The following is a 27,853-nucleotide window of genomic DNA, read 5'->3' on the forward strand; positions in this document are numbered from 1 at the left end:
CAAGTAACCATCAGGCATCTGAAACGTATGGTAATAAACTAAGTAAAGGCAATAAGACAAGACTGCTATGTGGTATTACATTATGTCAGCATTACCATATTACTGCATTTGCTCGTTCTTAAGCAAGGCTTATGTGGCTGAGAAGGGGACACATATATAGTTTCCTGCTGAGTTTAAAAAATTTGAACAATGCTGTACTAAATGCTTTAAGATAAGAACATCTTTCAAAGTAATGACTTTGTGATTGAAAAATGGTGTAGTCGTCTTGTTAAATGGCGTTCACCATCCTTAAAACAGATGTCTTTCATCCCAACATCCTTGTATTTTGGGTTTTGAGAGTGTTTAGATTCATAATAATCCACTAAAATGGTCATTTAATTGGGGCGGCAGGTATTCTAGTGGTTAGAGCGTCGGACTAGTAACTGAAAGGTTGTAAGATCGAATCCCCAAGCTGACAGGATAAAAATCTGTCGTTCTGCACCTGAACAAGACAGTTTAACCCACTGTTCTTAGGCCATCATTGAAAATAAGAATTTGTTCTTAACTGACTTGTCTAGTTAATAATATTCCTTTATAATATGCAACAAGAAAAACAATATAGTTGTGGCCACACAATCTGATCAGTGTTAATGCTTATATACTCTTTTTTCTACAAATGTTACTTTAAGTTTATCCAAATTTCATCATGCCTATTCATGGAAAACATGCATTAATCAAGTACCCCTTTTATGACTGTTTAACGGTCTCAGACAGATAACTCCTCCTGTCCTTCACCTTCTTTCCACCAGACTAAGGAGATGTGGTGGCCTGGTGGGACACTCCAGGTACCCCAGTCTATCTGCAGCCAGCCATGTTGTCCTGGGGAGAGGAAGAAAACAGTCAAAGGTGTCCCCTGCTGTTGGCACTGTGAGCGCTGTGATGGCTACCAGTACCAGGCCGACACCTACAGCTGTAAGATGTGCCGCTTTGACCTGCGGCCCAATGAGAACCACACGGCCTGTGAAGCCATCCCCATCGTCAAGCTGGAGTGGAGTTCCCCTTGGGCTGTCATCCCTGTACTCATTGCTGTGCTGGGCATCATGGCCACCATGTTTGTGGTGGGCACCTTCATCCGCTACAACGACACACCCATCGTGAAGGCGTCAGGGCGCGAACTCAGCTATGTGCTGCTGACGGGCATCTTCCTGTGCTATGCCACCACCTTCCTCATGATCGCTGCCCCTGACGTTGGCATCTGCTCCCTGCGACGGATCTTCCTTGGTCTGGGGATGAGCATTAGCTATGCAGCGCTGCTCACTAAGACCAACCGTATCTATCGCATCTTTGAGCAGGGGAAGATGTCAGTGAGCACCCCAAGGTTCATCTCCCCGGCCTCCCAGCTGGTCATCACCTTCAGCCTGATCTCAGTTCAGCTCCTGGGGGTGTGTATCTGGTTTGGTGTTGACCCGTCTCAGGCTATCATTGACTATGAGGACCAACGTACGTCCAACCCGGACATGGCCCGTGGCGTGCTCAAATGTGACATCTCAGACCTTTCTCTGATCTGCCTGCTTGGCTTCAGCATGCTGCTCATGGTCACCTGTACGGTGTATGCCATCAAGACCCGGGGGGTGCCAGAGACCTTCAACGAGGCCAAGCCCATCGGCTTCACCATGTACACCACCTGTATCGTGTGGCTAGCCTTCATACCCATCTTCTTTGGGACCTCGCAGTCAACAGAAAAGGTAAATGTTTACTTTGACAATTTAACTCTTTAAATCATTCTATAAATTCAATAATTATTCTTTCAAAATAATGTAATTTTATAAATGTTTTGCTGTTGAATTTTTTTATGTTATGAAACAATGATGTATGGAAGAATTTAGTCATCCTTGACAGCTATTACTTATACTATTTCCTGTTTTCATGAATTTTCCAACGTTGTCTCATTGAAATCACAAAGATTCCTCAAAACTAGCGTGTAAGTAGTAAGCACCACGAGGACAAGACAATTAAATTCACTTGTGTGAGCCAAGGATTGTCTGACAGTTTTTCCATTTGGAATTACGCTTTGCTCCTGTAGTTTAATGTGAGAAAAATGGCTCACTCAAATTGCTCTTGTTGTATAACGTCAGTCTCTTATGTGCGTGGATGCCTCAGCTATTCATCATGTGATAAGATATGCTGCTTACTGTTCCACTCAGGGGATTACCGGGCATTGAGTGCTGACTTGTGCGGATAATTCATTTCACCCAAGTTTGTTTGGATTTGCTTTCTTTATTTGTGTTTCCTCGAGTGTGTTTGATTTTGCTTCATACTTTAGTGATAGGGGAATGCCAAGTAGTCAGTCAATCAGTACACTATGATGTGCAACGAAATAAATGAGATATGCTCAGCACAACACAAGCAATGAAAATCACAGCGTTTGATAACAAGTGCCTTATTGGGTAGAAATGCACTGTCTGTGGCATGGTCTTTCTACTGTAATCTTTGGACAGTGGCTTGTCATTTGATTTGGAACGTTGTATTTTCTGATGTGGATGGATCAGCCATCAAGAATAAGTTATCAACAAATAAAATGATGTGCGTTTGTTTCTGAAATGGGCAGCTTTGAAATATCGGCTACGTTGGACAACTGTCAGATATGGTTTGTCATGTTTTCTTACAGAAACACTTTAAGTGACAGAATCACCAAGCCATACAGGGATAAAAAAAACTATTTCCCCCAAACTTTCAGCACACATCTTCCAACATATGTCGGGTAGACATAAGTGTACAGTGTATACTACACACACACTTTGTATTGCATATTTGAAATATAAATAATGTTTTACTTGTTTTGTCAATTTGAACTGCAATTTTTTTTCACAAATTAATCTGTAATAGAAGGCTAATCAACATGAACACTACTGTGCATGGTTCTCCCTTTATTGCAACTTTTTCACTATGTTTCAGTAGTGACAAATTTAGTGCCGTGGTACAGCACTAAATTTGTCACTACTAGTGCACTGTAGTGATCATTTTGATTAACCTTCTATTACAGATTCATTTTCAAAAACATTTTTTGCAGTTCAAATTGACAAAATAGTAAAACATGATTTTTAACCTGATTTTCAAAACCTTTATTTAGAGAAATATCATCTCTATGGTTCTCTGTAAAATGTTCAATGTTGATTGTACTGTATGAATCTGAAACTTGTTGATCGATTGAATTACTTATGCATCTAATTATTTATGTTAGATGTTTAAATGATCACTTTAGCCCCCTCAGTTTTAGTTTCATGTCCCTATATAAAAATACGATTGAGTGACAGTTTGGCGCCCAAAAAAGCTGTATCTCCACTGCACTGTGTTGCTGTGTGTAGGCAGCCTGATCTAAGACTAGACATAACATAGTAAACGTAAATCCAGACCATTCAAATTATGATATTTTGCAATTGGTACATAAGATATAAAGTAACTTAACGATGCAATATGCAGAAATCTTTCCGGCATTTCATGGTTGCTAAAATTCAAATTGTTCCCTTAATTTCAGTTGATGTCACAAAACAATCAGTCATTGTATACATAATTCTTTGTACCATCTAAACCACTGTAAATTATATTTTCCATAACCAAAAATATTGTATTTTCAGCTGTTTGAGGCTAGTGTACAAAACGTAAGGTAATAGATGCAAAAACTAAAAACTTAACTTCTTAGGGAGCCCTTCGCGCGCCAATCCCGTTTACAGGATTGATTTGACAACACCCAGTGAAATAGCAGCGTGCCAAATTCAAAAACAGAAATACTCATAATAATAATTCATAAATCATACAAGTGTTATACATCGGTTTAAATATTAACTTCTTGTTAATCCAGCCACAGTGTCAGATTTCAAAAAGGCTTTATGGCGAAAGCAAACCATGCAATTATCTGAGGACAGCGCGCAGCATACCAACACATGAAAATCATATTTCAACCCACCAGGCGCGACACAAAATTCAGAAATAACGATATAATTCATGCCTTACCTTTGAAGATCTTCTTCTGTTGGCACTCCAATATGTCCATTCAACATCACAAATGGTCCTTTTGTTCGATAAATTCTGTCGTTATATCCCCAAAATGTCCATTTATTTGGCGCTTTTGATTCAGAAAAAACACCGGTTCCAACTGTAAACTTTTTTTTTTTACGTAGGCCTATTTATTTGTCAAGACAGCTGTTCATGGCTGCATCTCACTGTAGTAGGCTATGTTTTGGATATTTGGATCTCCATTCGCCTTTTGATTCCTATGAGTTGGGAGTGATCAGCCAATGATCGGAATACCAGGACACATACTCAGAGAATGCGCTGACCAACTGGCAAGTGTCTTCACTTTCAACCCATCCCTGATCCCATCTGTAATACCAACTTCTTTCAAGCAGACCATTATAGCCCTGTGCTCAAGAACACCTGTCTAAATGACTATTTCCCCATACCACTCATTTCTTTAGCAATAAAATGCTTTGCAAGGTTGATCATGGCTCACATCAACACCATCATCCCAAACAGCCTGGATCCACTCCAATAACACCACAGATGACACAATCTCTATTGCACACCACACTGCCCTCACCCACCTGGACAAAATAAATACTTATGTAAGAATACTGTGAATTGACTATAGCTCAGCATTCAACATCACATTCCCCCTCCAAGCTCACCAACAAGCTCAGGACCCTGGGACTGAACACCTCCCTCTGCAACTTTCCCCCTTTGGTGAGAATCATAGGATCCAGATCAGCCCCCCCTCCCTCCAGAGTTGTATGACTTAACAACTGGGTCGTAAATACCTTGCATGAACTCTTTTTCCCACTCTGCAGAAATGGAAGTTAAAAATCCCTTTGTTACAACAGAAAGAGATTTTGCAGTACTGTAACATCCAAGATTGGATAATGAAACAATATTTCTGTAATCCAAACATTTGGAATGGTCCGTGGGTATTTAAAGAATAATCAAGTCCAATGTTTATTGTTTTGTGATATCATGAAAGATGTTATAATGTAAACATTGTAACTAAGAACTTTCACAATATATATGTCAGAGTTACATCTAAATGTTGTAAAACGTATATGATTAAATGTTAAACTATTTGTGAGAAGATGAAATGTGATTTTAGCCTTCTAAATTAGAAATTGTATTTTCATATAAGTCAGTGGCCATGCCCAGGTTAGTACAAACATGACGAAACGCTCCCTGTTCTACCCAAGTATAAAACCCCTCGTGACAAAATTCACAGCAGACCAAGCAGGCGGACGGTGTTGAACCAGACATCACGCATGGTTTAAAACAACAAGATTAGACCAGAGAACGTGAGTATCATCCACACTTTGAAATTGGTAGGCTCTAAAGACCAGCATGACCGACAGCATGAAAGGTATGAAATGGTTAGAAACACTGAAACTCTCTCAAAGAATAAGAAGACTACATAGGAACATTCCGTCTGCTGCTGTTTCTGCACTGTTAGCCTAGGAAACTCGATCGAAGATGAGACAAAGAACAATTTCCTCTCACCACTATAGGTACCTCAAGGGTATCTATTCTAAACATTCTACTCCTGTTGCAGAAGAAATAGGCTACAGTGCTTCATGGGGGACAAACATCATTAAACAAATGCTGAATGGTCAGGAAACACACCTAGAAGACTGAAACCTTGTTTTTCTAATGAGCAACAAAAAAATGTGCCAATCGGCATGTTCAGTGGCTCTTTCATTTGAACAGATGTACATCACTGCAAACATATATTTTAGTCCCAAAACCATACATATGTCTTGATATATTAGATGTTCGGTAGTTACAAAAAATACATTAAGATGGACCAATTTGCTCACAAAATTTCTCCAAAATGTTTGCACACCAACTACTCACCATGTGGCCATAGTGGAGAGGGGTGCAATCCTATCAACTGGTGATATTTGTAGGATTGTGTAATGAACACGATAGGAGACAGCGAGCTGGTTTCAAGCGCAGGGCACAGCAGGTGTTTATTGTAAAGGACCACAGGTGGAGGCAGGTAGCTCGGTCCAGGGGCAGTCAGAAGGTCATACACAGGGGCTCCAAAAAGGCAACAGTACAGGCAGAGAAACAGCTAGTAAAGTCGTCCGGGAGATCAGGCAATAGGTTGATAACAGGAAATCCAATAGGCTAAAGTACAGGCAGGCTAAAGGCGTTGTTTGTGAGGCAGGCAAAAACTATCATACACGGGAGGATTAAATTATGGGGAAAAAACAACGCTTCAAATAGAAGTGTGTCACAAAACAAACAGCACCTCACAATAATGGGGTGCAAAGAACTGAACTAAATAGTGTGTGATAATGACATACAGGTGTGTGAACACGTGATCAGAATTCAGGGGATTGGGATCTAGAGAGTGAGCTGCGTTCAGGGGATCTATGTGTTTGAGAGTGTGAGCTGGAAAGTGGGCTTGAAAGTGAGCTGCGTTCAGGGGATCTACGTGGTTGAGAGTGTGAGTTGGAAGCCGATGTTACAGATTGTGATTTAAGGCACATTGATTCTATAGTCTATTAAAGTGTATGTTTTGGCAGTGACATCAAAAGTGGGGACAGCGTTTTTCGGAGAAAAACTAATTATTAGATCAGTATCTTTCAATGTAATAATAGAACAAATCAAGATTGACTATTGAAATAATAGTGTTAATAACAAATGTAAAAAATTATTGTAATCAAGTTTAGGAGTTTGGGACAGCCACCTCTCAATCGAAATAGGTGTATAAACAATGGCTGTGTGCTGTATTCATTTAACAATATCACATCAAATATTGTTGGTGATGTCATGACTCTCTTGTGAGGATCCAAAGATCAGGTTACAATGAAGCAATGTCTACAGATCCCTCTCACCCACAGAAGGGAGGAGTGATTGGTGTGGGGGTTTTATGACACCTCACGCCAATCGTAAATTGTTTGCAGCAGACGACTTTTTGGTCTCTGGTATGGGGATTGGAATGTTGCTTTGTTACGGAGACATTTTGCCGCCCAAAAACTAACTTCCAAAAGGGACAACATATTTCAATATCCGAATGTGGGGAATATGGGAAATTCATTTCTATTTTGTGATGGTATAAAAGTGAAAATATTGTAAAAATGTTACAATAGTGATAGAAGAAAATATTGTTACTTGAAGAGCTTTCACACTGTGTATGTCAGGTTTGCATCCTTTACATTGTGTAGGAAATATCAAAGATTAAGAGAATATTTTGGTTAAGACAGGAATGATTTTACTTTTGTAACGAGATCATCGTTTTTGATTATGCTTTGCACCGTAACTAGCCACGCCCGAGGGAGCTCAGAGAGCATGTCAGTATGACGGAAACACCCCTTTTTAACCAAGTATATAAAAGATTGAATTAAGAATTAACATAGCAGACCAGAAGGAATCAAGCTGCAGCTTAGGTCTCCATTGGTCACAACCCTGAAAATCAACACGAGGTGAAGATGACAAAGTAGCCTCTAACAATTATTGTTACGGTGAGTAGCTGTTCTAAGTACTGTAAGATGTAAGAAAGTGAAGTTATTCTCCAGACTGATGATATTTTTGGGGTTGGGTCAGCAATTTACACCACTTCTGTAGAATCACCCATACACAACTTTGATACATGTAAAATACTTTATGGACAGGTAACTTATTGTTGTGGAAATAATAAGATGCCATTGTTATGAAATTTCTCATCCCATTTAATTTTGCTGCAGATGCTCCATTTTCTCCAACTAGAGATGAGTGGACTGACTTATTTCAGAGATTTGCCACAAAAGAAGAGATCTTAGTCAGCCCTTATAAATTTATTTCATTTTCTTGAATGTCATTTTCTTACATCACCTTCTGCACTTCATGATCAATTAACTGTTTCCGTGAAAGGGTAATAAAGACTTCAATATTACCCAGAGTTTGTGAAGGAAATATGAATCATAGATGTACAGATGTAGGATCTTAATTTGATCACCCTGTTGCAGGATAACTTTTCTGCAATGCATGAAATGTAAAACATATTTCAGGTTTAAAAACGCTTCTGAAGTTATTCCCACTGTGACATTTTAGACTTGATTTATCAAGCCCTACAAAAATGGCCATTAAAATGTATCTAAATGTAATCGAAAATGTAATCTACGTAATCCCCAAAAGTAATTATTTAAACCAAAAGTAGTCATGCTGCATACTCCAAAAATCGGTAAAATCTCACCTTTCTGGTAAAAATAGTTATAAATTGATGAGGTTGAGGACACAAGCTCAAGTGCACAGTACAAATATGATACAAAAAACTATGAAAATATGAAACATTTTATATTATGTATATCCTATTCAACAAAACTGTATAAATAAGGCTTAAAACACTATAGTTCAAAAGTTTGGAGTCACTTAGAGTCTTTGTTTTTGAAAGAAACACACATTTTTGGTCCATTAAAATAACATCAAATTGATCAGAAATATAGTGTAGACATTGTTCATGTTGTAAATGACTATTGTAGCTGGAAATGGCAGTTTTTTTATGGAATATCTACATAGGCATAGAGAGGCCCATTATCAGCAACCATCACTCCTGTGTTCCAATGGCACGTTGTTGCATAAACTAATCCAAGTTTATCATTTTAAAAGGCTAATTGATCGTTAGCAAACCCTTTTGCAATATGTTACCACAGCTAAAAACTGTTGTCCTGATTAAATAAGCAGTAAAATGGGCCTAATTTAGACTAGTTGAGTATCTGGAGCATCAGCATTCGTGAGTTCGATTACACTCTCAAAATGGCCAGAAACCAAGAACTTTCTTCTGGAACTCGTCCGTCTATTCTTGTTCTGAGAAATTACGGTTATTCCATGCGAGAAATTGCCAAGAAACTGAAGATCTCATACAACGCTGCGTACTACTCCCTTCACAGAACAGCACAAACTGGCGCTAACCAGAATAGAAAGAGGAGTGGGAGGCCCCGGTGAATAACTGAGCAAGAGGACATGTACAGGACAGTGCCAACTGCCTCTAACTAGAATAGAAAGACTGAGCAAGAGGACAAGTACATTAGAGAAACAGACGCCTCACAAGTCCTCTACTGGCAGCTTAATTAAATAGCACCCGCAAAACACCAGTCTCAACGTCAACAGTGAAGAGGCGACTCCGGGATGCTGGCTTTCTAGGCAGAGTTGCAAAGAACAAGCCATATCTCAGACTAGCCAATAAAAAGAAAAGATTAAGATGCCTTCTAGGTAGGAACTCTGCCTAGAAGGCCAGCGTCGCGGAATCGCCTCTTCACTGTTGACGTTGAGACTGGTGTTTTTCGGGTGCTATTTAATGAAGCTGCCAGTTGAGGACTTGTGAGGTGTCTCTTTCTCTAATGTACTTGTCCTCTTGCTCAGTCTTTCTATTCTAGTTAGAGCCAGTTGGCACTGTTCTGTGATGGGAGTAGTAAACAGCATTGTACGAGATATTCAGTTTCCATTTTGAGCCTGTAGACGAACCCACAAATGCTGATGCTAGAGATACTCAACTACTCTACTAGTCTAAAGAAGGCCAGTTTTATTGGTAGAACAACAGTTTTCAGCTCTGCTAACATAATTGCAAAAGGGTTTTCTAATGATCAATTAGCCTTTAAAAATTATAAACTTGGATTAGCTAAAACAACGTGACATAGGAACACAGGAGTGTTGGTTGCTGATTATGGGCCTCTGTACGCCTATGTAGATATTCCATAAAAAATGTACCGTTTTCAGCTACAATAGTAATTTACAACATGAACAATGTCTATGCTGTATTTCTGAATAATTCAATGTTATTTTAATGGACAAAAAATGTGCTTTTCTTTAAAAAAGTAGGACATTTGTAATTGACCCCAAACTTTTGAACGGTAGTGTACAGTTGTGTATATTTGGAGGAAAAAGGGGGAGGCTTGCAAACCGGAGAACATCATCCCAACTGTGAGGCACGGGGTGGCAGCATCATGTTGTGGGGGTGCTTTGATGCAGGAGGGACTGGTGCATTTCACAAAATAGATGGCATCATGAGGTAGGACAATTATGTGGATATATTGAAGCAACGTCTCAAGACATCAGTCTTGGTTGCAAATCGGTCTTCCAAATGGACAATGACCCCAAGCATACTTTCAAAGTTGTGGCAAAATGGCTTAAGGACAAAGTCAAGGTATTGGAGTGGCCATCACAAAGCCCTGACCTCAATCCTATAGAACATTTGTGGGCAGAACTGAAAAAGTGTGTGCGAGCAAGGAGGCCTACAAACCTGACTCAGTTACACTAGCTCTGTGAAGAGGAATGGGCCAATATTCACCCAACTTAATGTGGGAAGCTTGTGGAAGGCTACCCGAAACGTTTGACCCAAGTTAATCAATTTAAAGGCAATGCTTCCAAATGCTAATTGAATGTATGTAAACTTCTGACCCACTGGGAATGTGATGAAAGAAATCAAATCTGAAATAATTATTTCTCTCCACTATTATTCTAACATTTTACATTCTTAAAATAAAGTGGCTGACCTAAGACAGGGAATTTCTACTAGGATTAAATGTCAGGAATTGTGAGAAATTGAGTTTAAATGTACTTGGCGAAGGTATATGTAAACTTCTGACTTCAACTGTATATTTCTTCTAAATATAGTATAATCCATTTCCAAAAGGACTAACTCTTAAGATTTTACCTTCCTTATAAGTGTGAAATACATATTTGTATATTTAGTGTAAGAGTAAATGTCGTCTCTTGATCAAAACGTCTGCCCCCATTGCTCTAGTTTGGCTTCCTGAACTTGTTAGGAAATCCCCTTTCATCTCATATGACTTTTGTCCGTCTATGACAAATATACATATTTTTTCTTTAAAATCTATTAATTATTTTAGATTACTGGCTATAAATCGATTTCTGAATGGGCTACAGCAACGAAACCACTCTCCCCTGCTGTGTTGCGATGTATGTATTCCAGGCATATGTTAGTGGCTGTGAGGCAGGGTTCAGCCAAGAGTTAAAGGAAAGTCAGAAGAGCGAATGAAATGGTAGGAGGGAGTCCAAGCTGGGACATGCTAGCTTCAAGTATTGTCAGATTTCACATCCTGCTTCATACAGACAGAAGAGACATACTCCTGTGTCTGTGAGAATCCGTTCCACCACTCAATGCAAGCCATTTCAATCTACAGTGCCCACAGATTGATTTATAATCAAAAATGTCAGTTAGAACCAGTACCAGAACCACGCATCAAAAATGTTTTAATTATAATCAACACGATAATTCACATTGCCTGTTGTTGCAGGGTTATTGTCCTGCTGTAACAAGCTGGCTCAAATTAAGATCCTACATTTGTATCCTTCACTTTGTTGTTCAGTTTCAATCTTTTTTCACTGCCCCCATAATGTGGACATAATGTTAATGGTATAATGCCAAGTATATCCTAGAGCAGACACACTCAAAGCTTATCACAGAAAGGTAAAAAATGCATGTGATTATTCTAGACAAGAGCAATGCTGGGACACAACCTTCATAGGTTTTGATATTATCCTTAATGTGTACAATTGAATTTCAATTTCTGTTGGCTAACATAAATGTACTGTCTGTATTGAGGAATATTGCTGTAGGAAACAAAGCAGCCATTGAGAGTCCCATACAGTTATAGTCAAATTACAGAGGTAAGCCATTTAGGAAGGTAATGGGCAATACAAAGAAAACCGTAGCCTTCTTTACGATGGTGGTAATTGCTGTTATTTTCAAAGAAAAACATAGAATTATGTTAACATTTACACCCTGAGCGACAGCATTGTCTGAGCACAAGATATGTGATGCACCTGAGTGAGACCTGGAATCTTGTACAAAGAGGTTAACAGTGGCAGCATTTCGGTCTTCTATTGGATATGATTAGTGTACAGTGTACATTAGGGATACATTACTTTGCCTTAACTTAAGCCCAAAGCTTTTAGATTTTTAACAACCTCTAACTCTCAATGAACTAACTGAACAAATGTGCTTATGTCTTTTGGATCTCCTGCTGTCAATGTTTTGTTTTAGTTGTAGAGACACATTCTGAATCATTTGAACACCTTGCGTCCACCTACATGGGGTCTTGTTACATAACGAGACCATGGTTATGATGGTGCCAGTGTTTCCAGAGATTATTTTCCTGGCATAGGGGGTTGCCTCACCTATACAATGAGAGGGGAAAAACTGCATGGTAGGGGTGTGCGTGGGTACACTCTTAGAAACATATGATAACCCTTTTTGGTTCCAGGTAGAACCCTCTGTGGAAAGGGTTATACATGGATCCCAAAACGATTCTATCTGGAACCAAGGGTTCTTTGATGTTTTTTTTTCTAAGGTTATATAGAGAGGGGATGGCTGCGGCTTTAGGCAGTTGATAGGTTGAGGATGACACTCCTATTTGACTGGCAGCAGAAGTTCAGTCAGTCAATGAGGTGATGAGTGGCAGCATGTGTACAGTTAGCCCTGGAGGTGGTAGGTGGCATCAGTAGTACAGTCAGCCCTGGAGGTGGTGGGTGACAATAGTAGACTGGCAGGTAGCTCTGTTAATTGTGCCTCCTGGTTGTCTCCTGGTTGAAAGGAGGGTGACACAGCACCAAGCTCTCTTTTGTGCTTGATAAGGACAAGGCAGCTGATTGGCAGGGTTGTCAGAACAGGGTTAATCATGCATGATGATATGCACGCTCTGCCAATCTGGGATGTTTGAGAAGATGGAGAGCGTTGGCTTTACATTGCTCTGACGTTGCACATGAAATTAAGCTTAAAGAGCAACTATAAGAGTTTGATCATGTTCTTTCAAGGCTGTACAATGGCTTCTGCACATTTTTTCTAAGTAATTAAAAGGGAAGCACTGCAGCAATGAGGTGTGAATTCAGTACGTTCTGTACTGTACGGTGGAAACAGATGATAAACGCTCATTCAAGCACAAAACAGCCTTAAAATATATTCCCTACTTCAAAGGAAGCTTATGCTGGCATCCAACCACTGAAAACGACAATAAGTAATGACTAACATCTCGAGCATTTTTGCTGCAAACAAAACCCAGCCAATGGCAAATACAGAAATCAGAAATCCAGTCATGACTCCAGCTGCTTTGATGTTGCAGAGGACAAAGAGGATACATGGGGATGGCTGGAATGGAAAACACTATCTATCTATAAACGCAGAAATAACCATTCCTGGTTTAAGTTAATCTTATGAATGGATTAATGTTTCCACATTGTTATCTGTTTGGAGGCGCTGTGTGAGGCTTTTCACTGTGATATTATGGGCCCAGTTACATTCCTGACACGTGGGAAAATGCAGAGGCAGTATCCTGTCAGAGGCAGGGCTGTAGATTGACATGTGTGTAATCGTGGTGGCTCGGAAGGAGGGCCTGTTTCATGAGGCAATCTCACTAAATGGTCCCTGGCACTGTTTATCCTCAGTGATAAAGACACTTGCATGCAGAGGGCCAGGGATGGAGGGCTTTGGATGGCACTGTAGCTGCAGTCAGGTGCAGGTAGTCTGCAGGAGGCACAGCTGGAGACCGTCTTATGTTTGATTGATCCAATCCAAGCCAGGTCTGGCAAGTCCATAGAAATATGCATAATTTGATCATCAGAAATGATAAGGCTTTTGTTTGGAAGATGTTACTTTCTGATAATAGGGTGATTATATTCTGGCCACTTACACCTATACACAAGGTAAATGTAGTTACCTTTTGCACGTCAGACTGTGGAATGAAACAGAATGCAGGGGGTGAAATAGCAGCACAGATTTGATAGCTTCTTTAGGAGAGACAGGATGGCTTCGCCTTGTGGAGTCAGTCTCTTGAGCACCATTTTCCTGCTGTGGCAATGAGGCACATTGGCGATCATATCAGTTTGTCAAGGCATATTTATCTGGCCCGGCACACGGGGTCCTAGCCCCCTTACAGAGTTACTCCACTCTGTACTCCAGAGGGGCAGCAATATTGTGCTGGGATCACCCAAGGCCATGTGAAATCTTCTCAGTAGATTACATACTCCCCCTCAGTACCCCTGTATTTCCCACTTCAAGGAAAGCCCATTGATGCTTGCAGCGTGATCAAATAATTAAATGACACTATCACATTCGTTGAAATGAGCGGACCAAGGCGCAGCGTGCATTGAGTTCCACATGTTTATTAAAATGAAACTTACTAATAAAAACAATAAACAGCAAACGAGACGTAACGACTGGAGTACTCACAGGCACTACACAAAAACAAGACCCACAAACTAAAGGTGGAAAAAAGGCTGTGTAACGGCTTTCATATAGTGAAGGAGAGTCGGACCAAACTGCAGCGTGTCAATTGCGATCCATGTTTATTTAAACAAACGTAAACATGACTAAACACGAACACTACAAAACAATAACCAAAACAAAAACCGAAAACAGCCTATACTTGTGTCAACTAACATCAAACAAGGACATCAAGACACTCAGGACAATCACCCACGACAAACTCAAAGAATATGGCTGCCTAAATATGGTTCCCAATCAGAGGCAACGATAAACACCTGCCTCTGATTGAGAACCACTCCAGACAGCCATAGACTTTGCTAGATAACCCCACTAGCTACAATCCCAATACATACACACCAGAACCCCAGGACAAAACACACCACAATACAAAAAACCCGATGCCACACCCTGGCCTGACCCAATACATGAAGAAAAACACAAAATACTTAGACCAGGGCGTGACAGGCTGCCTAAGTATGATCCCCAATCAGAGACAACGATAGACAGCTGCCTCTGATTGGGAACCATACCCGGCCAAAAAAGAAATAGAAAAACTAGAATGCCCACCCAAATCACAACCCGACCTAACCAAATAGAGAAATAATAAGGCTCTCGAAGGTCAGGGCGTGACACACTCTCATTTTTCTCAGGCATCCTTCTCCACTGACGTTTATTTAGGGGCTTCTATATACACAACACTTAAAGAAAAGCAGATTTAATCATAAGTCATAGGTACCATATGGCAGGCTGCACTAACTCTTTAGATGTAAGTATTTCAGCATCCAGACTGAAGATAGAGCTGCAAAAAATGTAGAGTGCCAAAGCAGCACTATAACTAATGCATGTCATCTGTTGACATTCTCATGACAGACGACCTGTCGGGTTATTCCCTGTTGCCATAACACTAAGTTACTCATAATGTCTGGAAACACAATATCAGTCTACACCTCGGGCAAATCTATTAGGGATGTGGCTGGGAGCTGTGTTTGCAGTTTACACCCTTCTCCCTTTGTTCATCAGGCCCAGAATAGCTCAGCAACCCTGTCCCAAAGGAAGACAGAATGATGTTCCAAATAAGACATTGTAAAAGAAAAGCTTTTTGCGGTTTTCCAGGAGAATAATCCTGATGTTCACCACAGAGAGTAAATGTATATGACAATCTTCCAATCTTCTACATATTATCTTCTCTGTTTTTGCAGTTACAGTGCTTTTTAATGCATAATGCATTAATGCATTTGTTTTCTACTGCTGTAGTAAATCAGTCTGTACTGTCTAACAACTCATTCAGATGACCTATATGATCAGACACGAAGACACATTTTAATCCCATTGAGAATATGATATAATTTATATGGGAAAAGCACTCCGAGGCACACACTCAGGCATTGTGTTGATGTTCTCAAGATGCCTCTCCCTGATCCTTGCATGTAGCCATGCTTTCTGTGCACAGCTGTGAGTCCCAGCTGCCTTTACACTCAGTTGACTCCAACCACTCTACCACAGCCCCAGGCCCTAGGGGGAAGACATCTGTAGTAGAGTCACTCACTGGGAGGCCTCCTCCATTAGTCACATGTCATAAACAAACAAATAGACACACCAATAAAAACATAAACAGGAGTTGATGAATAATTCATAAAGCACTTGAAAACAGAGCAGTGTCCACTCCATGTGTCTTATCGCGTCTGATGTTGGGGGTTTGATATTGCTGGAAGATCTACTAGGAGACAACTGCACTCATATGTTGTCTTGTTTAAACAATGTATAACTAGGTAATGTACTTTCAAAATATCAAAGGTCAATGCTGTCACAAGGATCTTGAGAACCCTCTCCTTAGCCACTTGAACAGCACCATCTCTTTCTTGTTGTGTAACAATGTTTCCTTTGCTTGTCTCCTTCACAGATGTACATCCAGACCACGACTTTGACCATCTCTGTGAGCCTGAGTGCCTCTGTGTCTCTGGGAATGCTCTACATGCCAAAGGTCTACGTGGTCCTTTTCCACCCGGAGCAGAACGTGCCCAATCGCAAGCGCAGCCTCAAGGCTGTAGTCACTGCAGCCACCATGTCCAACAAGTTCCCCACCAAGGGTGGCCTCCGTCCCAACGGAGAGGCCAAGTCTGAGCTCTGTGAAAGCCTGGAGACACAAGGTTAGCAGCGAAGGCCTCAGGATTAGGGATGGAGCGAGGGGGAAATGGAGATCAGGGGGAAGAGAGGACAAAAAGACACACATTTAGTTTTTACAACACTCTGTCCTTGAGTTTATGCCTTAAAGTCAGTCAGATGTCATTTTGAGGGGAAAGTATCAGGCTTGAAAAATGAAAAGCAATGCACTTGCCTCTATATAAACGTAATTGATGGCATTGTTATTTTACACCTCAACAGCTTTGTGAAATTATCTTGTTATTTTCAGGATGTAGGGAATTGGTAGTGCATTTTGTTTCATGCCAACCCTAGTAGCATCAAGCATTGGCTGGTGCTCTGAAACTTGGCACTGTCGGCAAACAGGACATAAAGAACAGCACAGGGTGAGATGGATCGATAGGAAAGGCTTCACATTCAGGTATCATCCTGCAGAGATGGCCATTAATATTAACTTTCAAAATCAAATCAAATTTATTTATATAGCCCTTCGTACATCAGCTGATATCTCAAAGTGCTGTACAGAAACCCAGCCTAAAACCCCAAACAGCAAGCAATGCAGGTGTAGAAGCACGGTGGCTAGGAAAAACTCCCTAGAAAGGCCAAAACCTAGAAAGAAACCTAGAGAGGAACCAGGCTATGAGGGGTGGCTAGTCCTCTTCTGGCTGTGCCAGGTGGAGATTATAACAGAACATGGCCAAGATGTTCAAATGTTCATAAATGATCAGCATGGTCAAATAATAATAATCACAGTAGTTGTCGAGGGTGCAGCAAGTCGGCACCTCAGGAGGAAATGTCATTTGGCTTTTCATAGCCGATCATTAAGAGTATCTCTACCACTCCTGCTGTCTCTAGAGAGTTGAAAACAGCAGGTCTGGGACAGGTAGCACGTCCGGTGAACAGGTCAGGATTCCATAGCCGCAGGCAGAACAGTTGAAACTGGAGCAGCAGCACGGCCAGGTGGACTGGGGACAGCAAGGTATCATCATGCCAGGTAGTCCTGAGGCATGGTCCTAGGGCTCAGGTCCTCAGAGAGAGAGAAATTAAGAGAGAAAGAGAGAATTAGAGAGAGCATACTTAAATTCACACAGGACACCGGATAAGACAGGAGAAGTACTCCAGACATAACAAACTGACCCTAGCCCCCCGACACATAAACTACTGCAGCATAAATACTGGAGGCTGAGACAGGAGGGGTCAGGAGACACTGTGGCCCCATCCGATGATAGCTGCGGACAGGGCCAAACAGGAAGGATATAACCCCACCCACTTTGCCGAAGCACAGCCCCCACACCACCAGTCTCCATTGGTGCAATAGGAGGCAAGATTATTGCTCCAGCACTTCAGCCTCATCCTACAGTAACACAGCTGCCGTGGTCGGAATGATCAAAATCCCTAAATGTAAAAGCGTATTCCAAATCATGAGAAAATAAGTTGATTTATGGATAGTCACGCTCATTCATCCATACAGAATGACGTTTTCCTGTATCTAATGCATCATCAGTCAATATTCCCATTACCTTTGGAGAACCAAAGCCAATGTTGAGAACACGTTCTGAATCCTCTATCACAGTGCTATTTGAAATATGCAGTTGCACTTCCTCTGAATGTGTAGGAAACAGGAGATGAAACTTTCAATATGGGGTATGTCAAAGAGACTGCTACAAGGAGATGAACAGAGTTCAACAGAGAAAAAATGGCATACCATTTGGGAATGGAAAAAATTATTATAGCACCCATGGGAAATGCTCCCCCAATTTCACAGTTTGACATCTATACCATGACCCATCTGGCCCAAGTCAGAGGACTAACAGCTGCTCTTTGTGCTTGTGTGTCAGACTGTGACGAGGGAGGAGAGCCCTGTGAGGGACTTTAGACGCTCAGGTAACGGATGGAGAGCCTGACAATCAGCCTGCCTCTCACTCTGTATGACTGACCAATTCTCCCCCATTTACTTTGTGCCAATGTTCAGTTGTATCCCATGCCTGCCTAAGATATGTACTGTATGCACAAAAACATACCCACGGCTATAGCACCTTGGATGGTGTCAGACATTTATCACATTAACATACACACCCTTGACCCACAGACGTCGGTAGACAATGTTGGCGTGTTGTACTGCAGATGGCCTGAGAATGTGGTAACGGATGTAGGGAGATGTAGGGAGATGACACCACTGTGGGCTGAATGCAGGGGATAGCCTCGCATCCCCAGTCATTTGTTTCCCACGTTGACAAACAGAGGAATTTGCTGTAATGGAACGTAGAACAACAATAAGATGTGGGAAAAGGGGAAAGACAGATGTGTCCACAAGCTCCAGTTCTTTCTGGACCATCTATTTTTTTTTATCTTGGCATCGCAGAGCATAAATATTTAAATGAGGTTAATTTATCAATGCTGCTCTGGGAGAGGTTCTGGGTGGAATGGAGAGTGCCCCCCACCCTCCCCACCTACCACTCCCCCACTACACATCCAACCCTCCAGTACTGTTGTCCCACACACCCTCCCTCTGCCCCCACTACACATCCCACCCTCAAAAACTGTTGCCTCCCACACCCTCCCTCTCAACGCATCACACATCCATCCCTCACGTACTGTTGCCTCCCACACCCTCCTCTCCTCCCACTACACATCCAACCCTCCAGTACTGTTGCCCCCCACACCCTCCCTCTCCCCCCACTACACATCCCACCATCCAGTATAGTGGCCCCCCACACCCTGCCTCTCCCCCCACTACACATGCCACCCTGCAGTGTAGAGGCCCCCCACACCTTACCTCTCCAACCACTACACATCGAACCCCCCAGTACTGTTGTCCCCCATACTGTCCAAGTCTCCCCAATAAACATCCCACCCTCCAGTGTACTGGCCCCCCAATGCACATCCATCCAGCTAGTGCAGTATCCCCTCACATCCTCCCTCACCTCCCACTACACACCCCACCCTCCAGTATAGTGGTTCCCCATACCCCACCTCTCCCCCCAATACACGTCCCACCCCCCAGTACTGTTGCCCCCCACACCCTACCTCTCCCCCATTTCACAACCCACCCTCCAGTGTAGTGGTCCCACACACCCCCACTACACATCCCAACTTCCAGCACTATTTCCCCCACACCCTCCCTCTCCCCCACCACATATCCCTGTCCTCCAGTACTGATGCCACCCACCCACACCCTTACCTCTCCCCCCACTACACATCCATCCCTCCAGTACTGTTGCCCCACACACCCCCTCTCCCCCCACTACACATCCCAACTTCCAGGACTGTTACCCCCCAAACCCTCCCTCTCCCCCCACTATACATCCATTCGAACAGTACCGTTTCCACCCCACCCTCCAGTATAGTGGTCCCCCATACCCCACCTCTCCCCCCACTACATATCCCACCCTCCAGTATTGTTGCCCTCCACACCCTCCCTTTCCTTCCACTACACATCCCACCCTCCAGTACTGTTGCCCCCCACCCCCTCCCTTTCCTCCCACTACACATCCCACCCTCCAGTGTAGTGGTCCCCCACATCCTACCTCTCCCCCACTTAACATCCCACCCTCCAGTAATGTTGCCCCCCACACCCTCCCTCTCTCCCAGTACACATCCCACAATCCAGTACTGTTGTCCCCCATACCCTCCCTCTCCCCCGCTACACATCCATCCCTGCAGTCATGTTCCTTCCCACACCTTACCTCTCCAACCACTACACATCCCACCCCCAGTACTGTTGTCCCCCACACCATCCAACTCTCCCCACTAAACATCCCACCCTCCAGTGTACTGGCCCCCCACACTCTCCCTATCCCCCAACTACACATCCTACCCTCCAGTGTAGTGGCCCCCCACACCCTCCCTCTCCCCCCACTACACATCCTACCCTCCAGTGTAGTGGGCCCCCACACCCTCTCTCTCCCCCCACTACACATCCTACCCTCCAGTGTAGTGGCCCCCCACACCCTCCCTCTCCCCCCCACTACACATCCCACCCTCCAGTACATTTGCCCCCCACCCAAGCTGTCAGCAGTCGCCGCTCAGATTTATCTGCTCTGACTCACCCAAACTGCAAATGCTGTTGTGGACAAGATTGGCAGATATGTGTGATGATTTCACTATAGAACAAGTGAACTGGTGACAGATTTATTTCGAGAGGACATACCATATCGGTCAGGTCACAACTTGATAAAATAAGTAAACATTTTGTACAGTGTCTCTCACATCTGATAATTGTGTGAGATCCACATTCACCATGTACTGCATAGTTGCATATTGTCATCTTATGCTCAATGGTATCACAATTCTCCAAGCTATCTCTATGCTTTTCCTAAATGTTTTCATTTCTATCGACATGGTGCCACTGTTGCATGCTTTGCTTGGTGCACAGAGAAAGATCTGAATGTAGTTACTGAGCCTTACATTTGAATGAGTACTATTGCATCACATACTACCCTATACTGTACTTAAAACAGGGCCGGCTCCAGGCATAAGTGGCTTTTTTCTTGGAACTCAGTCGGGGTCTCAATTTACTGTTGAGAGCAAGTTCGAAATTTGGAGAAAGTTCGACAAAGGAGCAAGTTCGAAATTTGGTTGTGCCCCAGCAATGTTTTTCTTGGTATGTCAGTCACTGACCGTCACTCAATTAGCCATGTCAGCTAACAATTTTCATATTGGTAAGTTAGTCTACCCAGCTTTCTAAACTTGTAGCAATCATGCCCAAATACCGACCGGTCACGCAGGGCATGTGCCCAAGGTCCCTGTCCTCCAGCAGAGCCCATTGGTTTTGTTAGTCACTCTCACTCAGATATAATTTACATGACATAAGTTATGGCAAAATCTCGCTAAGGGCCCCCAAAAGGCTAGAGCCGGCCCCGACGTAAAATTAACTGCAAGGGATACTTTACCATGAAATAGTCTGTACTTATAGGTCAAGCTGCAATTACTGGTTAAATAAGTCATTCTTAAGTCACTTTCAGAACAGTATATATCCTTGTGGAGACATCTCACTGGGCACAGATGTCAATTCAATGTCTATTCCACGTGGGATCAACATGATTTCATTGAACTGAGGTTGTTTCAACCAGTGTGTGCCCAGTGGGTTGTTACAACAGCATCCCAATAAGCAATTCAATATTAGTTTTGAGAGTCAATTACTAGCAATAGCCACATCTGTACCCTGCTCTGCCCTTACTTTCCAGCAGATCAAGGAAATCTGCATTTAGATGCAATTTACAGTTGGCAAAACATTTCCTAGGAAGTTAAATAATTATTGTAATACTAACCACACAACATGAAAAATGCTACCAGTGCTTGCTATGCATATTAATTACTCTCTTACTCCACTGTTGGTTCCACCTGTACTCCCTGTTGACACTTGTGGTCTAAGGAAGTCATGCATAAATAGAAACTGTGCCGGCAATCACCTTAATGGACTGGAAGATAAGCCCCTGACAGATGGTTAAATAAGCCTTAATTGAATTGCCCAAATCTTCACCCACATCGTTTCCTCTCGCTCTTCTTTCCCTATCTTCCTCTTTCACGGCTCTATTCACAGCATTGGCCTCCAAGCAGACATACATCAGCTACAGTAACCATGCCATCTAAGAGACAGACAGTGGAACTCCGGCTTGGAAGAATAGCAAGGACCGTGGGGTGAACAAACACCAAAAACTGGAGCACCAAGATGCAAGAGCAGTGGCAAAGGTGGAGAAATGAGAATGAGAATAATCACTCAACATACAGAACTGATGTCACTATTTTCAAGAGGACAAGGCAAGGCAAATATATTGAATGCCAAACAAAAGCAGTGCAGGGTGGGGAAGTGGGGATGTCAGGTAGACAGTGATGTCTCCCCTCCCCACCCTCCTTGTGACATGTCAGATACACCAGGCAATTACATTTCCAAATTCAGTCAGAGCCAATCACTTCAATTCAGTGTTTTCCTTTTGGAGTTTATATAACAGCATTTCTCTTCTGGTGTTTTGTCTGAAGCTGACTAACACCCTCTTCGGTAAGAGTGAATTGAGTTTTCTCTTTGTGTGCAGCAGTGTTGTGTCTCTCTCTACCAGTAGTAATGTGCAATTATTTGCCTCCCTTTCTTCTCTGTCCTTTCCAATGCGGGTGAATTGCTGAACATAATATCAAATTAGTCAAAGCTGTCAAAAGTAGATGAAAAAGTGTGTTGTTGGTGTGGGGTAAGTCTTCATTCAAGGCCAAAATAAACAAATATTAATACTCAGGCTCTGTAACATTAACATTATGTTATCATCATTTTAATGAAGGTCATAGTTGTGAAACAGAGCCAACAAGTATGCACCTTTCCAACCTTTAACATGTATGAATATTCAGTGTTACAGCAGGGGTCCAATAAGTGTTTTCTTAACATTTTGTACATCAAATAAAGCGATGGATTTTCACAGATGATAGCGATATCATAGCTGACACCATCTTTACGGGCTAATATACAGTCATAGAGCATGCCTGTGGGAGCATAATGTGTACTGTGCTGTGTTTTCAAAATCTATTAAATCCAACATGTGTGAGGATTGTAGTTCAACAGACACAGTGGCATTATCATGTTTTGACTATTACACACATGGTACCTTATGCAGATTAATGCAGATTAGAATACATGAAAAGGCATAAGAACTGGCTAAAAAGTAAAAGTATTGTATGTTCAACCTCGCCTACTTTTCAGTGAAATACAGCTTCAAGACTACAGCCCATAGACAGCCATGCACTGCCTCAGTGTATTCATGCTGGTATTGTCACATGTGAGAATATCATTTCATGGTCTTGTTCCGTTAGAAATTCAGCAGTTCCATCTCAACGTGACGAATTTGGAATCTGTAACAGAGACCTAACATATAGCTAGCTATTGGCGATACGTTAAGTAATGGTACAAAACACTCTTTGGAGCATCAGCAGTGTACTCTGTCTAGTGTGCACCATCCTTGGTTACGTTATCGACTAATTTGCCATGCACCTGTGATTTCCGTAATAGTGCTTGTTCCCTTAATGTTGTTCAGAGAAAGGAAGTCCCTCCACATCCACATGAGGGAATTGGGTTCAAAATCCCCTAAGGACGATATACATGCCTGTGTGGAAATCTAATTAGCATAATAAAAAAATCCCCATAAGAATCTGTCAGTTTAAGCTAGAGATATCTGTTTGTTTGCATTGGATGTATCTCAATCCACCGCATCCAGCAATTTAACACTTCTGCATCTGCGTTGAAAGGTGACAGAGTTAGAGAGGTGTTTGACAGACCATGAGACATCCCGAAATAACAATTTGGACGCTACAATTAATGGTCTTTTCACAAAACCGTCTGAACGGTTTGGCCTAAAAGCTATTATGATCCCTCTATGCAAAGATGAGACTCTCACGAACAGGATGTTGTTTCCTGTTTTGGAATAACACGAACATGTCAGTGGTTTTGCTCTACGACCCCTACAAGGGACCCCCTGTATCGTCTGAAGTCCGTACGACCGATCTACCAACATCTGTCTGTAGAGTCCGAACAGTTCGGGCTATGTACTAATAACCTGTGTAAAGGTGAGACTCTGACAAACACGTAAATGTTGGTTTGTTGCTCTTGGATGCGCACAGACCTCCCAAGACTCGTCTGAAGGTCCTCCGGTACCAGATGACAAATGTAATGGAAGTATATACAGTGCATTCGGAAAGTATTCAGAACCCTTTACTTTTTTCCTGATCAACCCACACACAATACCCAATAATGACAAAGTGAAAACAGGTTTTTAGAAATATTTGCAAATGTATAAAAAAAACAAAAACAGAATTACATTATTTACATAAGAATTGAGATCCTTTGCTATTAGACTCACATCGAGTTTCCATTGATCATCCATGATGTTTCTACAACTTGATTGGAGTCCACCTGTGGTAAATTCAATTGATTGAACATGATTTGGAAAGGTACACACCTGTCTATATAAGGTCCCACAGTTGACACTGCATGTCAAAGCAAAAACCAAGCCATGAGGTCGAAGGAATTGTCCGTAGAGCTCCGAGACAGGATTGTGTTGAGGCACAAATCTGGGGAAGGGTACCTAAACATTTCAGCAGCATTGAAGCTACCCAAGAACACAACGGCCTCCATCATTGTTAAATGATGGAGTCTCTTCCTAGAGTTGGCCAACTGGCCAAACTGAGCAATCGGGGGAGAAGGACCTTGGTCAGGGAGGTGACCAAGAACCAGATGGTCTCTCTGAAAGAGCTCCAGAGTTCCTCTGTGGAGATGGGATAACCTTCCAGAAGGACAGCCATCTCTGCAGCACTCCACAAATCAGGCCTTTATGGTAGAGGGGCCAGACAAAAGCCACTCCTCAGTAAAAGGCACATGACAGCCCACTTGGAGATTGCCAAAGGCACCTAAAGACTCTCAGACCATGAGAAACAAGATTCTCTGGTCTGATGAAAACAAGATTGGACTCTTTGGCCTGAATGTCAAGCGTCACGTCTGAAAGAAGCCTGGCTCCATCCCTATGGTGAATCCATGGTGGTGGCAGCATCATGCTGTGGGGATGTTTTTCAGCAGCAGGGACTGGGAGGCTAGTCAGGATCGAGGGAAGGATGAAAGGAGCAAAGTAAAGTACAGAGAGATTCTTAATGAAAACCTACTCCAGAGCGCTCAGGACCTAAGACTGGGGCGAAGGTTCACCTTCCAACAGGACAACAACCCTAAGCACACAGCCAAGACAATGCAGGAGTGGCTTTCGGGACAAGTTTCTGAATGTCCTTGAGTGACCCAGCCAGAGCCCGGACTTGAACCCCGATTAAACATCTCTGGCGAGACCTGAATATAGCTGTGCAGCGATGCTCCCCATCCAACCTGACAGAGCTTGAGATGATCTGCAGAGAAAATTGGAAGAAACTCCATAAATACTGGTGTTCCAAGATTGTAGCGTCATACTCAAGAAGACTTGAGGCTGTAATCGCTGCCAAAGGTACTTCAACAAAGTACTGAGTAAATTATCTGAATTCTTATGTAAATGTGATATTTCAGTTAAAGTGGGCAAAAAAAGTATTTAGTCAGCAACCAATTGTGCAAGTTCTCCCACTTAAAAAGATGAGAGAGGCCTGTAATTTTCATCATAGGTACACTTCAACTATGACAGACAAAATGAGAAGAAAAAAAATCCAGAAAATCACATTGTAGGATTTTTAATGAATGTATTTGCAAACTATGGTGGAAAATAAGTATTTGGTCAATAACAAAAGTTTATCTCAATACTTTGTTATATACCCTTTGTTGGCAATGACAGAGGTCAAACGTTTTCTGTAAGTCTTCACAAGGTTTTCACACACTGTTGCTGGTATTTTGGCCCATTCCTCCATGCAGATCTCCTCTAGAGCAGTGATATTTTGGGGCTGTTGCTGGGCAACATGGACTTTCAACTCCCTCCAAAGATTTTCTATGGGGTTGAGATTTGGAGACTGGCTAGGCCACTCCAGGACCTTGAAATGCTTCTTACGAAGCCACTCCTTCGTTGCCTGGGCGGTGTGTTTGGGATCATTGTCATGCTGAAAGACCCAGCCACGCTTCATCTTCAATGCCCTTGCTGATGGAAGGAGGTTTTCACTCAAAATCTCACGATACATGGCCCCATTCATTCTTTCCTTTACATGGATCAGTCGTCCTGGTCCCTTTGCAGAAAAACAACCCCAAAGCATGATGTTTCCACCCTCATGCTTCACAGTAGGTATGATGTTCTTTGGATGCAACTCAGCATTCTTTGTCCTCCAAACACGACGAGTTGAGTTTTTACCAAAAAGTTATATTTTGGTTTCATCTGACCATATGACATTCTCCCAATTTTCTTCTGGATCATCCAAATGCTCTCTAGCAAACTTCAGACGGGCCTGGACATGCACTGGCTTAAGCAGGGGGACACGTCTGGCACTGCAGGATTTGAGTCCCTGGCGGCGTAGTGTGTTACTGATGGTAGGCTTTGTTACTTTGGTCCCAGCTCTCTGCAGGTCATTCACTAGGTCCCCCCGTGTGGTTCTGAGATTTTTGTTCACCGTTCTTGTGATCATTTTGTCCCCACGGGGTGAGATCTTGCGTGGAGCCCCAGATCGAGGGAGATTATCAGTGGTCTTGTATGTCTTCCATTTCCTAATAATTGCTCCCACAGATGATTTCTTCAAACCAAGCTGCTTACCTATTGCAGATTCAGTCTTCCCAGCCTGGTGCAGGTCTACAATTTTGTTTCTGGTGTCCTCGTTGGTCTTGGCCATAGTGGAGTTTGGAGTATGACTGTTTGAGGTTGTGGACAGGTGTCTTTTATACTGATAACAAGTTCAAACAGGTGCCATTAATACAGGTAACGAGTGGAGGACAGAGGAGCCTCTTAAATAAAAATGTACAGGTCTGTGAGAGCCAGAAATCTTGCTTGTTTGTAGGTGACCAAATAGTTATTTTCCACCATAATTTGCAAGTAAATTCATAAAAATCCTACAATGTGATTTTCTGGATTTTTTTTTCTCATTTTGTCTGTCATAGTTGAAGTGTACCTATGATGAAAATTACAGGCCTCTCTCATCTTTTTAAGTGGGAGAACTTGCACAATTGGTCGCTGACTAAATACTTTTTTGCCCCACTGTATTTATATTTAATTCATCTGCAAACATTTCTGAAAACATGTTTTTGCTTAGCCATTAAACAATTTAATCAATTTTAAAAGGAGGCTGTAATGTAACTAAATGTGGGAAAAGTCAAGGGGTTTGAATACTTAATGAATGCACTGGGAGACTGTTTAGTGACACAAATAAGGGCTAAAGAGTAAGCCTATACAAATCTCTCCTCTCATCTGTACTGTGGCCAGGCTTCAATGTTGTTAGTCATAGAGTATTGTTAGTTTAATTTCATCATTCCGGAAAAAATATCAGCATTAGTGATACCACAACAAGGACAGTCAGTAAATATAGTAAGAAAAAGATTGGCAAGATTCTGTACCACAGAAATTCATATGATATGGTAAGCAATTGGAAAAATGATTCTATAAGCTCCATAAGGAAAACAACTGTAGAAGACGTTTATAAATAATATTGGATAGAAAGGACAACCCTGTCTGTTTAATTTATGATTCTCAACACTCTGCTTCAACAAAGATCCCAGATGTTGCAGCAAAATTAAATGTTTTCATTTTTCATTGTTTAAGATAAAGTATTGTGGGATTGTTTGTGTTTGTGAATATGATGATTTACTGTTTGTGCCTCCCCTTCATCTTTTTTCCAACACTTGCAAAATAGAGTATGTAAGTGCTGATCGAACTAAATGGCAAGTTAATGTATGTTATTACAAATTAATTGATCATGTCTGCTTTATGTACTGACCTATTAAAAATTAAGAAAAATAAAAATTAAAAATTACAGTGCCTGGATATTTATGAATTATCTATAGAAAACATGAAAATGTGTTGAGCATGTTAATTTTTATACAAGATATTTCTAATAAAATACTGTTTTGCAAAACAA

The 27,853-nt window shown here is 42.0% G+C and overlaps 1 protein-coding gene across 1 annotated transcript; it reads left to right on the forward strand.

Moving 5' to 3' along the window:
• The first annotated feature begins 794 nt into the window (after window positions 1–794).
• LOC149981285 (metabotropic glutamate receptor 4-like) lies at window positions 795–27,853 on the forward strand. The gene is made up of 3 exons (XM_090184840.1): window positions 795–1,724; window positions 16,122–16,368; window positions 21,903–27,853. Exons 1-3 carry the CDS (start codon window positions 798–800, stop codon window positions 21,950–21,952), a joined length of 1,224 nt encoding a protein of 407 aa, XP_090040966.1. The 5' UTR covers window positions 795–797; the 3' UTR covers window positions 21,953–27,853.

Source organism: Oncorhynchus mykiss, chromosome 9 (assembly GCF_057628025.1).
Source record: "Oncorhynchus mykiss isolate SJ-2025 chromosome 9, ASM5762802v1, whole genome shotgun sequence".
In the NCBI taxonomy this organism is placed as follows: domain Eukaryota; kingdom Metazoa; phylum Chordata; class Actinopteri; order Salmoniformes; family Salmonidae; genus Oncorhynchus; species Oncorhynchus mykiss.